General features: G+C 44.7%; 1 protein-coding gene across 3 annotated transcripts in view; it reads left to right on the top strand.

Moving 5' to 3' along the window:
* Nucleotides 1–13781, top strand: part of SEMA4C (semaphorin 4C) — a 54812-nt gene that overhangs the window by 24509 nt on the left and 16522 nt on the right. For all 3 annotated transcript variants that reach the window (XM_042475617.1, XM_042475618.1, XM_042475619.1), the window contains exons 3-4: nt 11671–11819; nt 13090–13152. In XM_042475617.1, coding sequence (XP_042331551.1) covers nt 11671–11819; nt 13090–13152 — 212 coding nt within the window. The remainder of the gene's footprint in view (nt 1–11670; nt 11820–13089; nt 13153–13781) is intronic.

Here is a 13781-nt window from a genome sequence, read left to right as displayed (position 1 = left end):
GGGATCTCCAAAGCTATAAAGGCATCTTAAGTGTATGTTGAGGTGTGATTGATTCACAAGGGCGCAGCCCAGTTGCTTATAACAAGAACGCCATGTGAATTGGCTGCGTGCCTTAAAACAACTCCCAGAATCCTGTGCAAAATGCCCCACCTTTCACGTGATGATCTTGGCTCCATCGTCGCTTGTGGGATCAAGCCAAACATCCATCCACCTCAAAGTGTTCTGCTTCCAGCAATGGCCATCCCTTGCCTTTGGGGAGCAGCCTGACATTAAGGCAACATTCCTCTTCTGCAATTTGTTCATAGCCTCTGCTGTTTGCAAGGTGTTTTGCCTCCGTACCTGAGGTGTATTGCAGGTATTACTGTATCTACTCAGGTATAAGTTAAGATATTTTAGTTTTAAAAAATGGACCCAAAAATTCTGAGTTGGCTTATCCACAGGTCCATCTAAATTGTTGTTGTGTGCAAGTCATTTTGGATTTATGGCAGTCCTAAAGCAAACCTATCGTGAGGTTTTCTTGGCAAGTTTTGTTCAGAGGAGTTTTTGCCATTGCCTTCCTTTGAGGCTGAGATGGATTTAGGATGAACACAAGCAGATCTGCCTGCCAGGATTTTGTACGTTTTTTGGCCTCATTTTCCTTTGCTTCACCCTTTACATCTTTGGTTCCTAAGGTTTACCATTGACTTATGGATGGGTTATATCCAGCGTGGGATAGGGGTTGGAGTGTTGGACTATCAGTCTGGAGACCAGGGTTTGATTCTCTGCTCCGCCATGAAACCCACTTGGGCAGGTTACTCTCTCTCAGCTTCAGGGAAGGCAATGGCAAATCTCCTCTGAGCAACTCTTGCCAAGAAAACCCCATGATGGGTTGGCCTTAGGGTCGCCAAATGTCAGAAATGACTTGAAAGCACGTAACAACAATGGCATCTGCAAATCCATAATTCTGGCCCTAAAATGTGCCTTTGACTTACTTTATAGACTCATGTATAAGTCTAGAAATGTTAGTCAAAAAATTGACCCCAAATACAGGAGTTGACTTATTCATGGTTCAATGTTGGTACTGTACTTTAACTCTTATTTTAAAAAAGGAACCATGCTCTGGAGAAAGGCAAAGTATAATCTGCCTTGGAAGCACTGGCAGTTATGCCTTTTGGAAATTTTTTAAGTCTTTGGCATTGTTTTCCTTTGCTCCATCCTTTAGATCCTTTGTTACGTGGCCCTAAGTTTTACCCTCGACTTATCCATGGGCCATATCAAAATCCATAGTTTCGGCCCCAAAACCTGCCCTCGACTTATACACGAGGTCGACCTATAGTCGAGTATATACGGTATACAAGAGCTTGACTTATACATGAGTATATACAATGGCTCTGAATGGAATAATGAAAACCTACTGGGTGACCTTTGGTGAGTCACACTCTTTCAGACTTTAAGGAGGTAATAGTGAACCTCCTCTGAGTAAATCTTGCCAAGAAAAGCAGGAGTGGACATGAATGCGCATGACAACAAAAATTATAGTGTCAGAGTTTCTGTTTTTCCTTTTGCACATGGATGGGGGAACCCATGACCTTCGGATGTTTGGGACCTAAATTCCCATCAGTCTCACCAAGCATGGCCAGTGGCAAAGAGGTATGGGAATTGCAGTCTAAAACATCTGGAAGGAGGATGGCAGGTTCTTTATTCCTTCTCTTGAACATCAGCAAAGTGTTGTGCTGTATTACCAGGATGGTGAAGGAACACATTTCATGCTATTTAGGCAACAGAAGGTATCTCCTAAGTAGCTTCATTAAGCTAAAAGTGGCATACAAATGCTATAAACCAATAATCATTTTCAAGAAGGCACTTAGTACCGAATTATATCTAGTAAAGGAGCTTTACTCTGTTATAGTTAGTGTTTATTATAAACGCTGTTGAATTCTGAGTTTGTTGCAGCATGATTTTTAAGCCATCTGCTCAGCCAGGTATTTGGACTGCGTGTTTTTTGTAGTTCTGATGATAATTCCATTCCCTGGCTTCGCTCATTGAAGATCTCTCCATGTATATTTTGGCAGCACTTGTATGTCTTGTCATATTTTTTGGGGGGGGAGAAAGAAAACTTGCCGTAATTGAATCTGAGTTGAGTAGTAACTGGAGCAAGGCCCAGGCACGCAGATTCAAGTCCGTCTCTGCCTCTTTTGGCTCCCGAGCTGAATAAATTTGGTGTGTTTATAGCCCTGTTCTTGGCACGGGGTGCCCAGAAGGTGCCAAGGGCACCTGCGTGGCAGAGAGAATAGGCGGCAACAAGATTCTCCCTGGCCCTCCTCTTCCCTCCAACAGTTTGATGGCGATATTTCTCATTTTGGAAACCCAAACTGTCAGCGTTTCTCAGATAAACTCATAACGCTTTGCATTCCTAAAACATCTAAATTGTGCACCTTACGTTTTGGGAGCCCTGCCCAATGTGTCGACGTGTGACGGCTTGTGGTTATTCAGTAATAAGGCAAGTCTGTTTTGCAGGAAATCTGCCTCTCTTTGCTTTTATTATCTTTTTTTATGATGATGTTCTTATAGTGGCTTGGCAGAGAGTGCAACACAGTCCTGTTGTGTATTGGCTCCGCTAGCTTCAAATAGCTGTGCAATTCTCTCTCCATAGACAAGATCCTAGTCCATGAGACTGTCCACACGGCAGAATTAATGCAGTTTGACATTGTACTTGCAATTGCTATTGGTATTGCTTTAACTGCCACGGTTCAATGCTCTATAATTTTGGGATTTGTAGTTTTGTGACATGATTAGCCTTCCCTGTCCAAGAGCTCTGGTGCAACAACAGGTCACAAATCTCCATAGGATGGAGCCATGACCATTAAAGTGGTATCAAATTGCATTAATTAACTGAGTCCTAGTCCTGGGAAAAGAGCGGGATACAAATAAATATAATAAATTATTAATAATCAATTAATTAATTCTGCAGTGCGGATGCAGGCTCCTGTCGTAGCGGGAGTCTACCCAAGTGTCATCTTCCCCAGCAAGGCAAAGGCAACAGGGACAACCACTTTGGGTGCCAAATGGGCGTTAGAGATCAGGTTAACAGATCGGAGTGCTCTCAAAAGCGGAGTGGAGTGGAGCGGAGCGTTGTCATGTCTTTATATCTCTTCAAGACGGTGTAATTAAGGGTGCTTGAAAAGATGGTTAGATGAAAAGCCAGATATCTTCTCCCTCGGAGGCTCTTGAGGGCAGTGGGCCAGTCAGGATGGCACCAGCGCCACTCCTTGCGGGGCCCAGGATTTTGTATAATAACACACGCAGGGGCAGAATGGTGCTGCGCAAAAGGAGGAGGAGATGCAAACGCCAAGCCCATGGTGCTGGGTTTGGCAGCAGGCAGCAGGATTTCTGCAGAATAGCTTCTAATCTGGCTGTACTTGGCATTTCAGAGGCAGTTGCCTTTCCAAACAAAATGAGTCTGGAGGTGGCAGGGCTGCATTGCCTCCCCAGGAGAAATCAGAGAGCTACACTTCATACACACACACACACACACAAACACACACACGCCAGTTTTTTGTCTCTATTTGGGCAGCAAATAGAGGAGAATTTTTGGGGAGCAATTTTGCCATGCTAAATGTCAGATTTGCTGCTGATTCAGATTCCTTGGAGGATGCGCTTTTTGATTCCTGATTTTGAGGAAAAGTGTGCAAATCCTCTTCCTTCCTCCTTGGTAACTGATGTGCCTAGAATTGCGTCTCACCTGTCGACTTACGGGAACCCCACAAATTTCATAGGGCTTTCTTAGGCAAGGAATATCCAGAGGTGGTTTTGCCATTTGTTTCCTCTGAAATGTCACCGAGGGTGCCTGGGATTCATTGGTGGTCTCCCATCCAAGTACTAACTAGAGCTGAGCCTGCTTAGCTTCCAAGATCAGAAAGGATCTGGTGCTTTTAGGGCATTTAGGCTCCCTGCGGCAGTAAATTTCTTTAGCTTTCTTTGTCTACATTCTTTAGTGCCATAAAAGCTCTGAACAAAACCTCTATTCTTCAGAGACACTTAGAACTTGTTTCGGTGACATCTGGTTCCTAGGGAACTTGTATATCTGGAAGGAGGGATTTTTTTGGTTACTTGATAGTTTTATTGTGTTTTAATGACAGGTAAGACAACAAACAGAGACCCCTCCTCTTCCCAGCACAGATTGCAAAAATAAGTATACCACCCCCATTCCTTATTTTTATTTTGGTTCACTTAGCATAAAAAGACAGAAAGCAGCTTCTGTGTTTTGGAAATGTTTTCACCTTTGAGTGTTCTTGCATGGCAGCTCTGGCTTGTGATACAGATAAATTGACTTGTTAATGGTACTAAAAGGTTTAAACTTCTAGATAATAGTATTCTTTTCATCTTGTCTGTTGTACATTCTCCCCCACTAGTGTGGATGTACCTTTGCGTATGGCTGTGTTTAAAAGCGTGCTAACCATTGGAATTATAGGGTGTTTATTATTATTATTATTATTATCATCATCATCATCATCATCATTACTATTATTATTATTATTATTTATAGTAAATGATGTCTTTTGGACCAAAGGGCTCTGTAAAGACAGAATACCCAGTTGACCAAGTGAGTAAGACTCAAGAGGCTAAGAGTATATGTTCATAGTACAGTGGGGCCTCCGCATACGCGGACTTTTTATAAGCGGCTTTGAGCGTATGCGCTCAAGCCGCTGGGCGCGCGCGGGGCATAAGAGGCGGCACGTCCCATTCAGTTGAATGGGCGCGCGCGCCCGTTGCGCCCCGTGCACCTCCGCGCCACAGTGCATGAGCCCCATTGTTTACAATGGGGCTCGAGCATAGGCGGAAATCACCATACGCGGTGGGATCTGGAACGGATCCCCCGCGTATGGCGAGGTTCCACTGTAGTATAGTGGTTTTATACCGGTTTAACTGCCACGGGATTTGTAGTTTAGTGAAGTACTTAGAATAATCTGCTATAGAGTACTGGCACACTTGCATTTATTTGATCTGATTTGTTGTCATTTATATCACACCTTTCTCCCCGGAGAGACTCAAGGCGGCTCACGGATAAAACCTATAAAATTATTGTAAAGTTCAAACAATTAAAACATCTATGTATAAAGTCACATAACATATATACAATAAAATATTGCACTTGAACTCTCCAGCAGAGAAACTCTAAACCCCACATTAGAAAATGTTTGATGTGTGTTGTTGTGTGCCTTCAAGTGGTTTCCAACTTGTGGCGACCTTAAGGCGCACCTATCATGGGGTTTTCTTGGCGATATTGCTTCAGAGGAGGTTTGCCATTGCTTCCCCCTGAGGCTGAGAGAGCGTGACTTGCGCAAGGTCACCCATTGGGTCACCATTGGGTTTAACAGCTGAGCAGGGATTCGAACCCTGGTCTCCAGAGCCATAACCCAACACTCTTGAACTGATACGCCACATTGCTGCAAAGCCGCTTTCCTGCTCTGCCTGTCCAGTGATGCTTGGTAAAGATGGAGAAGACAGATGGCCCCTGAGGTGGTTGGCTGAGTTTCCATGTCTCCGGCTGTCCCTCCTCTCTTCCCACACCAAACAACTCTCCATGCGGCCTCCCGCACAGCTTGACTCCAACCGTTTTTCAATGCGGTGAGATCAACTCCCCCGAGGGATCCGCTCTCCATGGCTGCACAGAGGGCTGTCTCTTTGGCGAACAAAGACACGCACTCAAGCCCTGGACCGGCCGGGAAAACAGATCCTCCGCTGAGCAGGCTGGGTGCCGCGTCTCTGGTTGCACTCTGAGCATCCCAAACAATGGTCCTTTGATCAGGAATGGTACGCAAAGACAGGGCTTTGCAGGCCTCTGCCGTAAGATGTTTTCCTTGGCTTCTAGAGGCTGGTGGGTAGGGCATGTCTGGAAGCAAGGGAGCCTTTTTGCAGAGGTACAAGCCGGGAACTCTTTCTGCAAAGTTTCATTAGTCTGCTGCATAATAACCATTGAGGTCCCGAGTTGTGGTTTGAGCGTAGGACTCCATCTCTGGAGACCAGGGTTCGTACCCCAACTCAACCATGTAAACCCATTGCATAAGCTTGGGCAAGTCACTCTCTCTCATTCTCAGAGGATGCCAAAGGCAAACCTGCTCCAAAAAAAATTGCCAAGAAAACCTTGTGATAAGTACACATTAGGGTTGCCACAAGTCGGAACCAACTTTAAGGCACACAGCAACAACAACCAATAGACAAGACACCAATTTCTTGCTGTTCATGACAGCTTGGTACCTTGAGCAGAGGACTTTGCAGAATTCATTCCCCACAACTCCCAATTGCACAAAGAGAAGCATCTTGAACTGGCAGCTTGATCTGACTTCCAGACTCCCAGCCAGCATGGCTATCATGATTCTGCTAAACTTTGCAGAGGATAGAAAGGTAGTTTGGGGGTACAGAACAGGCTCCTGCAACCCCAAACTACCTTGCTATCCTCTGCAAAGTCTGAAAATATACCAGAATCATGAAGAGAAGGAGAATGGCTGCAAGGCTGTCACTGCTTGGGACAGTTACCTGATGGTAGAGCTGGCCCTGAACACACCATGTGTCCTAAATCATGTTTCAGTCCCTTCTGCAATGCACATGGCCCATTAATCTGATCCCCTTTGTTTCAGCATAATAACAAGCCAAGCTAAAAATGAGTCAACAGTGTGATTCTATAGCTTAAAAGCCAATATGATCCTAGGCTGCATCAATAGGAGCGTAGTGTCTAGATCAAAGGAAGCCATAGTGCCACTCTATTCTGCTTTGGTCAGGCCTTGCCTGGAATAGTCCTGTGTCCAGTTTTGGGCACCGCAATTCATCAAGGATGTTAACAAGCTGGAGCGTGTCCAGAGAAAACTGACCAAAATGGTTCAAGGTCTGGAAACTGTCAAGCCCTATGAGGAGACACTTTGGGATCTGGGTGTATTTAGCCTGGAGGAGAAAAAGGTTAAGAGGTGATATGATAGCCCTGTTTAAATATTTGGAGGGCTGTCATGCTGAGGCCAGAACAAGCTTGTTTTCTGCTGCTCCAGAGACTAGGATACAAAGCAATGGATGCAGGTTACAGGAAAAGAGATTCCAAGTAAACGTTATGAAGAACTTCATGACAATAAGAACTGTTCAACAGTAAAATATGCTGCCTCTGAATATGGTGGAGTCTCCTTTCGAGGTCTTTAAACAGAGGCTGGGTGGCTCTCTGATGGGAGTGCTTTGGTTGTGTATTCTCGCATAGCAGGGGTTTGGTGGCCCTTGAGAGCTCTTCCAACTCTATGATTCTATCTAATCCGCTAGATTATCCCAGAGATGTCTTTGGTTTCCATCGGTAGCCAACTAGGGACCTCCGGGACATCAAAAAACCTGCAGAAAGCCAAGAGCATTCCCCTGTTTATATTCCCAGCTGACTGCCTTGGACTATGGATAGTTCTGCTTCGCTATCACTCTGACCACTCTCTGAACATACACTAGGTCTTTAGTATCCACTGGGGTTAGGGCCAACTGTTATCATCATTTCGAACCATTGAATAAGGCCACTGGTTTGTAATGGTCCTCTTGTATTACCCCAAAGCTATAGCCTATCTCCAGCCCAATTTTGTTCTCTCCCAAAATGGAGCAAGGTGTCTTCTTTGTGCCTTGAAATGAGAAATGGTGTCGGTAGCCCACTATGGCTAGCATTGCCTCTCTCTGCTTGGGGATGTTGCCAAGGTCTTGCTCTAAATAAATACCTCCATGCTGCTCTTTTCTCTCTTTTGGATCTCTGTCTTATCAGCAGGGAAGGAGGTGTTGAGCTCTCCATGATATCATCCAGCCTCCTGTTGGAAGTGATTTCGCAGGGGCTGCTTCATCCCACTTTGCCATGAAAACAGCTGCCCCCGCCCCTGCTCTGCCGCTTCCGGTGGCTTATATATAGAGACTAATTTGCTAATCGCTAAACCAGGCAGGGAGGAGGCGGTTTGGTGGATTAGACTCTCTTCTGGTTGCGGAGTGCAGAGAGATCCCTGGAGGATCACAAGGCAAGGCGAGTAACAGGCCGACAAGATTACATCAGGGCCTCCACATTTGCTGGGGTTAGGGGCACAGGACCCCCGTCCGTGAAAGACCGCAAATAAAAAACCCACTAATTTTCTTTTTACCAGAGAGAACACCTCTCTAGGAACTTTTAGGTCCCCCAGTGCAACTCTGTGGTCAACATCTGCCAGAGGTTGACCATAGAATTGCACTGGAGGACACAAATGCCTAGAGAAGTGTTTTCTCTAGGAATCTCTATAGACGCTCCAGTGCAACATTATGGTCAACAGCTGCCAAACGTTGACCATAGAATTGCACTGGAAGACCTACAAATGCCTAGAGAGGTGTTTTCCCTGTTAATCTCTAGGTCTTCCAGTGCAGCTTTGTGGTCAACAGCTGCCAGAGGTTGATCATAGAATTGCACTGAAGGACCTACAAATGCCTAGAGAAGCATTTTCTCTATGAATCTCTAGGTCTTCCAGGTCAATATTGTGGTCAACATCTGCCAGAGGTTGATCATAGAATTGCACTGGAAGACCTACAAATGGCTAGAGAACCATTTTTTTCTAGGAATCTCTAGCTCCTCCAGTACAACTCTGTGGTCAACATCTGGCAGAAGTTGCACCGGAGAACTTACAGTTTTGTAGAGAGAACATATTAATCAAATCCATGAACAATCAAATCCGTGAACATTAAAGTCACAGATGTGGAGGGACAGTTGTATTTTTCCAAACAGAGTGGCACCCGCTATTCATGGGGCATCTATGCGCATCGATCCCCGCACTCCATCTCTGGTCTCCCAGTCACCAGAAAATGTGCGTTCGGTTCCTGTGGGACCCACATCTGGGCAAGACTGATCTCTGCCCCAGCCTTTACTCTCCATAATGTGGCTTGGTGCCTTTTCCCCTCCGGTAACCAGCAAGGGTTTTGAACCAGTTGCCACTCTGTTTTCCGGACTCCGTTGTGTGTTGCAGCCAAGCGCAAAAGGGGGCAGGGGATCCTTCCGCCCCGTTAAACAATTTTGTCACGCTGAGTGTTTGAAAGCCTCAAAATCTGACAGGCCTCAACAACCCACACGTTTTCCGGAGTTACAGAAACAGCACAATTTGAAACTCTTGCGTTTTCTACAATTGTGTTTGCAGACTGTCATTTCCAAGGATCCATGCTGAACGCTGAGGGGGTGGAAAGGGACAAGGAAAACGCAGTTTGCTTTTTCCCTGAGATTGGCTTGTGATCTGCAAATCATGGTTTGCCAGCGTTGGTTCTGCGCTGGGCTTTACTTGTGCAGCCATGATTTCGCTTTCCTTTCTTCTCCTCCTCCTTCTTTTTTCTAATACAATAAGTGGAAAATTACAAAAAGCATTTATCAAGAGCACATAGCGATATGCAAACCGTTGCCTAACTAGTTCAGAGTAGTTGGGAATAAATGGCAACCTATTCTTTATTAATGAGGAAGGCGTTTAGCAGAATTTTAAAGGATAGATCAGGGTAGGAAATGTGTAGCCCTCAGATGTTGTTGGATTCTAAGACATAGGAGTCTTAGCCAGCAGAGCCAGTCAGAAGAAATGCTGGGATCTGCAGTCTAAATCTGGAAGGCTGCATGCTTCTCATGAATACATAGTATTCATGTATAGGATGAATACATGATTTCTTACTAAGGACAACCATAGGATCCCGTATTTTGTTCTCATAGCATTCATATCTATGTGCAGATAGTGAGATGCATATAATGAAAGACAGTCCATCATCTTTTCTCTTGCCTCTCCTATATTCGCTGCTTTCACTCCAGGCAGTCCCCTTTATACTGTATAGTTGAATTGCATTCCCTCTCCAGCTGTCTTTAAAACTGGAGTGTCATTGCTTATCTTTGTAGAAAGAGGCTGTGATGCTTCTGTGTGGACAACAACTACCCCTGCAGAGCTCTCTAAGTTTCAATTTGGGTCCCTTGTGATGTTCGGAAGAACAGAGAGCGAATCCACATTTCCCTCTGTCTTTGTGTGCCAGTCATACATTTTTTAAAAGGAAAATTAAATGCCCTGCAAAGTTTAATTTTAGCATTTCTGACTCCAAGAGCACAAGTTATTTTGGGCTGCTAAGTCTTGAGTCGGAAGCTACTGACTTGAATGTACATTGACAAAATAAATGCATTTCAGGACAGACAGGAATTGAAGACGCGTGAGAAGGCTTTGAAGGGCTGAAAAAGCTTTGTTTCATATATGTGTAGCATTATTTTTCATCGCTTTCTGGTTTCAGTCCTCCTTTGGAGCATTGCAATTAAATGATTTCTCCTAGACTCCCAGCTTCAAAATATTTCATTGTGGGGGGGACCAGCATAGAATCATAGAGTTGGAAGAGACCCCAAGGGCTATCCAATCCAACCCCATTCTGCCATGAAGAAAGACCCAATCCAAGCACTTCCAAGAGATGGCCATCCAGGGCTAGTCTACACACAAGCGTACAGAGCGAATTGCTGCAGAATTTCACACATTTGCATCAATGCTTGTTTTCACTTTCCTGCGCAAATTTGTATTTATTCATCCAGTGTCTGCTGAAAATGCATAGCCATGCGGATCCATGCGAAGCAGACAGATGGCCACATGTTTGACAATATGCATCCGCACAGATACTTTAGCAATAACCATGAATCCTTTCTTTGCAAAGTTTATGGATTCATCGCCACCTCCCTGCAAAAAGCCCAAATTCCTTTGAATTCCATGTGGCTGGATCACAGTCTATTAGATTGGAATGAGGAGGATTTTAATCATGTGGACCAGTCCCCACCCTCCTCTGTTTAAAAACTTCCAAAGAAGGAGACTCCACCATGTATTCTTTCATTGTCAAACAGTTCTTACCATCAGGATGTTCTTCCTAAAGTTTAAGTGGAATCTCTTTTCTAGTAGCTTGAATCCATTGCTCCGTGTCTTAGTCTGTGGAGCAGCAGAGAACAACCTTGCTCCATACTCAATATGATATTTGTTTAAATACTTAAACATGGCTATCATGTCACCTCTTAACCTTCTTAACAGTTCAAACTAGAGTAGATTTGCCACTCCACTGATATGGAAGACATCAGTCACCAACTGTTAGGGTCACTAAAGTCTCACAAATGTGACAGTCTTTCGGGTTTTTCAGCACCTGTCATTGGGCCAGAATATATGGGACAGGATTCAGGAGAGGGGGAGGAAACATAAATTTCAAAAACAAGGGCCCACTGGAGTGGCTATTGACTCTGTAGATAGAATGACATCTGAGATGATAAAATGGCATCGAAGTATCGGATCACACAGCTCTCCTCTCTGCACTGAAAAAATGCTGTATCTCTGAGATTTGTTTGTTGCCTTGATCGAAGCGCACTAGCCTCTGAACAGATGCATGGAGAACCGTCATAGACTTTATATTGGGAAAACGTGAAATTAAATTTAGTGTTGCAGTAGGGTTTTTTAAAAAGTCCATAGAAGCCAAATGAATAGCTGGGGAGAAAATGGATTCTTCCATTGACAGTATATTATTGCTATCTGTTCCTGTTGCAAGGCAAAGTACCATCATCTGCAAGCATTCCTGCCCTGTAATTCTGTGAGGCCAAGGTCTGGGAGCTACTGTTACAGCAGATGAGTGAATCTTCTTTCTCCTCCTTCTCCCCACTCCATCCTTTTAATTTTGTCGACTTTTCTCTTGCAGAACTAAAGGACGTGACCAAGCGTTTCTCCAGCGCGGGGGTTTCCAACTATACAACGCTGACGTTGGCTGACCCCAAAGGCTTGCTGTATGTAGGTGCGCGAGAAGCGATCTTTGCCCTCAGCACCAGCAGCATGGAACCTGAAGACATGGTGAGTTGGGGAATGGGTCTGGACAAGGAGCAAGCAACACCCATGTGCCGCTCTTTCTCATTTCATAGGAGATGCAGGAAGCATCCTAGTCAAAAGATCCATCCAGGCCCATGTTCCTTTGCCAACAGTGGCCAGTAGTTGCCCCTAAGAAAGCCCCAAGTTGGGTGTGGAAGGCAAAATGCTTCTCATTAAGTGGTCTTTTAGGACCCACTTCTGCTTAGTTGGTGTGGCTAGCATCTATCATTGTTTGGCCCAGGGATGCAATGGTACCCAGATTCTCCAAGTAATGGTACCAGAATTTTTCTGAAGATGCCAGCCACAGATGCTGGTGAAACATCAGGAATAAACTCTTCTAGAACATGGCCACATAGCCCCAAAAACCCACAAAAAAACTATAGGTACCAGGATACCTATATTTGATTAGTAGGAATAATCCTACTAATTCCATCCTTGTTAGAATGCCTTTGCTTTTGTACACTGCCGCCAAATATGGTAGAAAATGCCATTCTCTTCCTCACACTTCCAGCAGTTATTTTTCAGGTCGCCATAAATTCTTGCTAGTTTGAGCCTCCTGAAATGAGCAAGAGATGTTTGAGGGCATTGCTGGGCACTCAGGATGGGAAGGAGAGGTGCTATCTGGATTTTTGCAATGCAGAGGCTCTGAAGGCAGAGGAACATGAATTGCATGACCATTGGTTTCTGATGAAAAGGGGGGGGGGAAATGTGTCAGATCGATGAGGTAGATTGGGGTGTTATCTGTGCGAATTTTAAATGGGCCACACTAGCATTTCTGATGCAATGTTTTTTGATGATTTGGAATCTTTTTTCAATCTTTGGGGGTGTATGTGGAGTGGGATAAGCAAAACCACTGCATTTTCTAGTGGTTTTCGGCGGTTGGTGGGGGATAAAAATAAACCCAATTTTTTCACTAATGGGAGGCTTCAAGGGCTGCACTTTGGGGCACCGAAGGCCACTTGAAGCTCGTGGGCTTCATTTGGCCAACCCTTGAACTAGATTCCCCCCCCCCCCCATTAGATATGGCTTGTTGCCTCGACCTTTAGCTTCTGGGCGTCTGTGATCACTCCACTTTGTATTTCTCCTTAAAACAGTCTCCTAGTATTGTCTACGATCCCATGACTGTGCAGCTTCTCCCCCCTATAATTGCACCATAAACCACACTGAGCTTTTGTAAGAGGGTGATGTAAGCATGAAGATGTGATGATCTGGTGATGATCTTATGATGGTGACACATAAGGTCTCTTCTCCACAGATCCTCTGGGAAGCTCCGGCGGAGAAGAAAACAGAGTGTATCCAAAAGGGGAAAAGCAACCAGGTAAGCGAAAGGATGCTGGGACCTCTGGTCTGTTACTTGTGGTGTTTATTCTTTCTCATGATCATAACCTCTGCCTTTCAAGCCGGTGACCATGAAGTGAAGCCAAGCACAAGGCTAGGATGATAAATCATAGGATTTGTTCTCTGCAGTTTGGGCAACAAACATGTGATATCCACAAGGCACTACTGTACTTTTTTACCCTGCAAAAAAGAGTTCATGCCATTCTAGGGCAGTTATTGATGGTCATGCTCTTTCCTCCTCACTTTGGATTCACTCATAAATGATCCCATTTATACAGCACCCTCAAAATCAAGAAGCATTCAGGCCAGGGACTTCTGTAACACTAGGTGCTACATTCAGGATTTACCTGTTTGTAGGGCATTGTTCCCCCATAAGAATTTCCCTTCTCCAGTAAAATTTTCCTCCAGTTCCCAGATTTCTGGCATTGCAGTAACTTGCCACTTCCTTCGGTCAAGCATTTAGAAATGCAGTTCACTTCAGCGTATTCTGCATATACAATATGCTTATATTTCGCATATTTAGAGTGTTTTAACTTGGACTGTTTTAGATTGGTAAGCCGCCTTGGGTCCCTGTATTGGGAGGAAGGCAGGGTATAAATAAACATAATA

The sequence above is a fragment of the Sceloporus undulatus genome, chromosome 6 (assembly GCF_019175285.1).
Source record: "Sceloporus undulatus isolate JIND9_A2432 ecotype Alabama chromosome 6, SceUnd_v1.1, whole genome shotgun sequence".
In the NCBI taxonomy this organism is placed as follows: domain Eukaryota; kingdom Metazoa; phylum Chordata; class Lepidosauria; order Squamata; family Phrynosomatidae; genus Sceloporus; species Sceloporus undulatus.
This window is presented reverse-complemented; position numbering and strand designations above follow the sequence as displayed.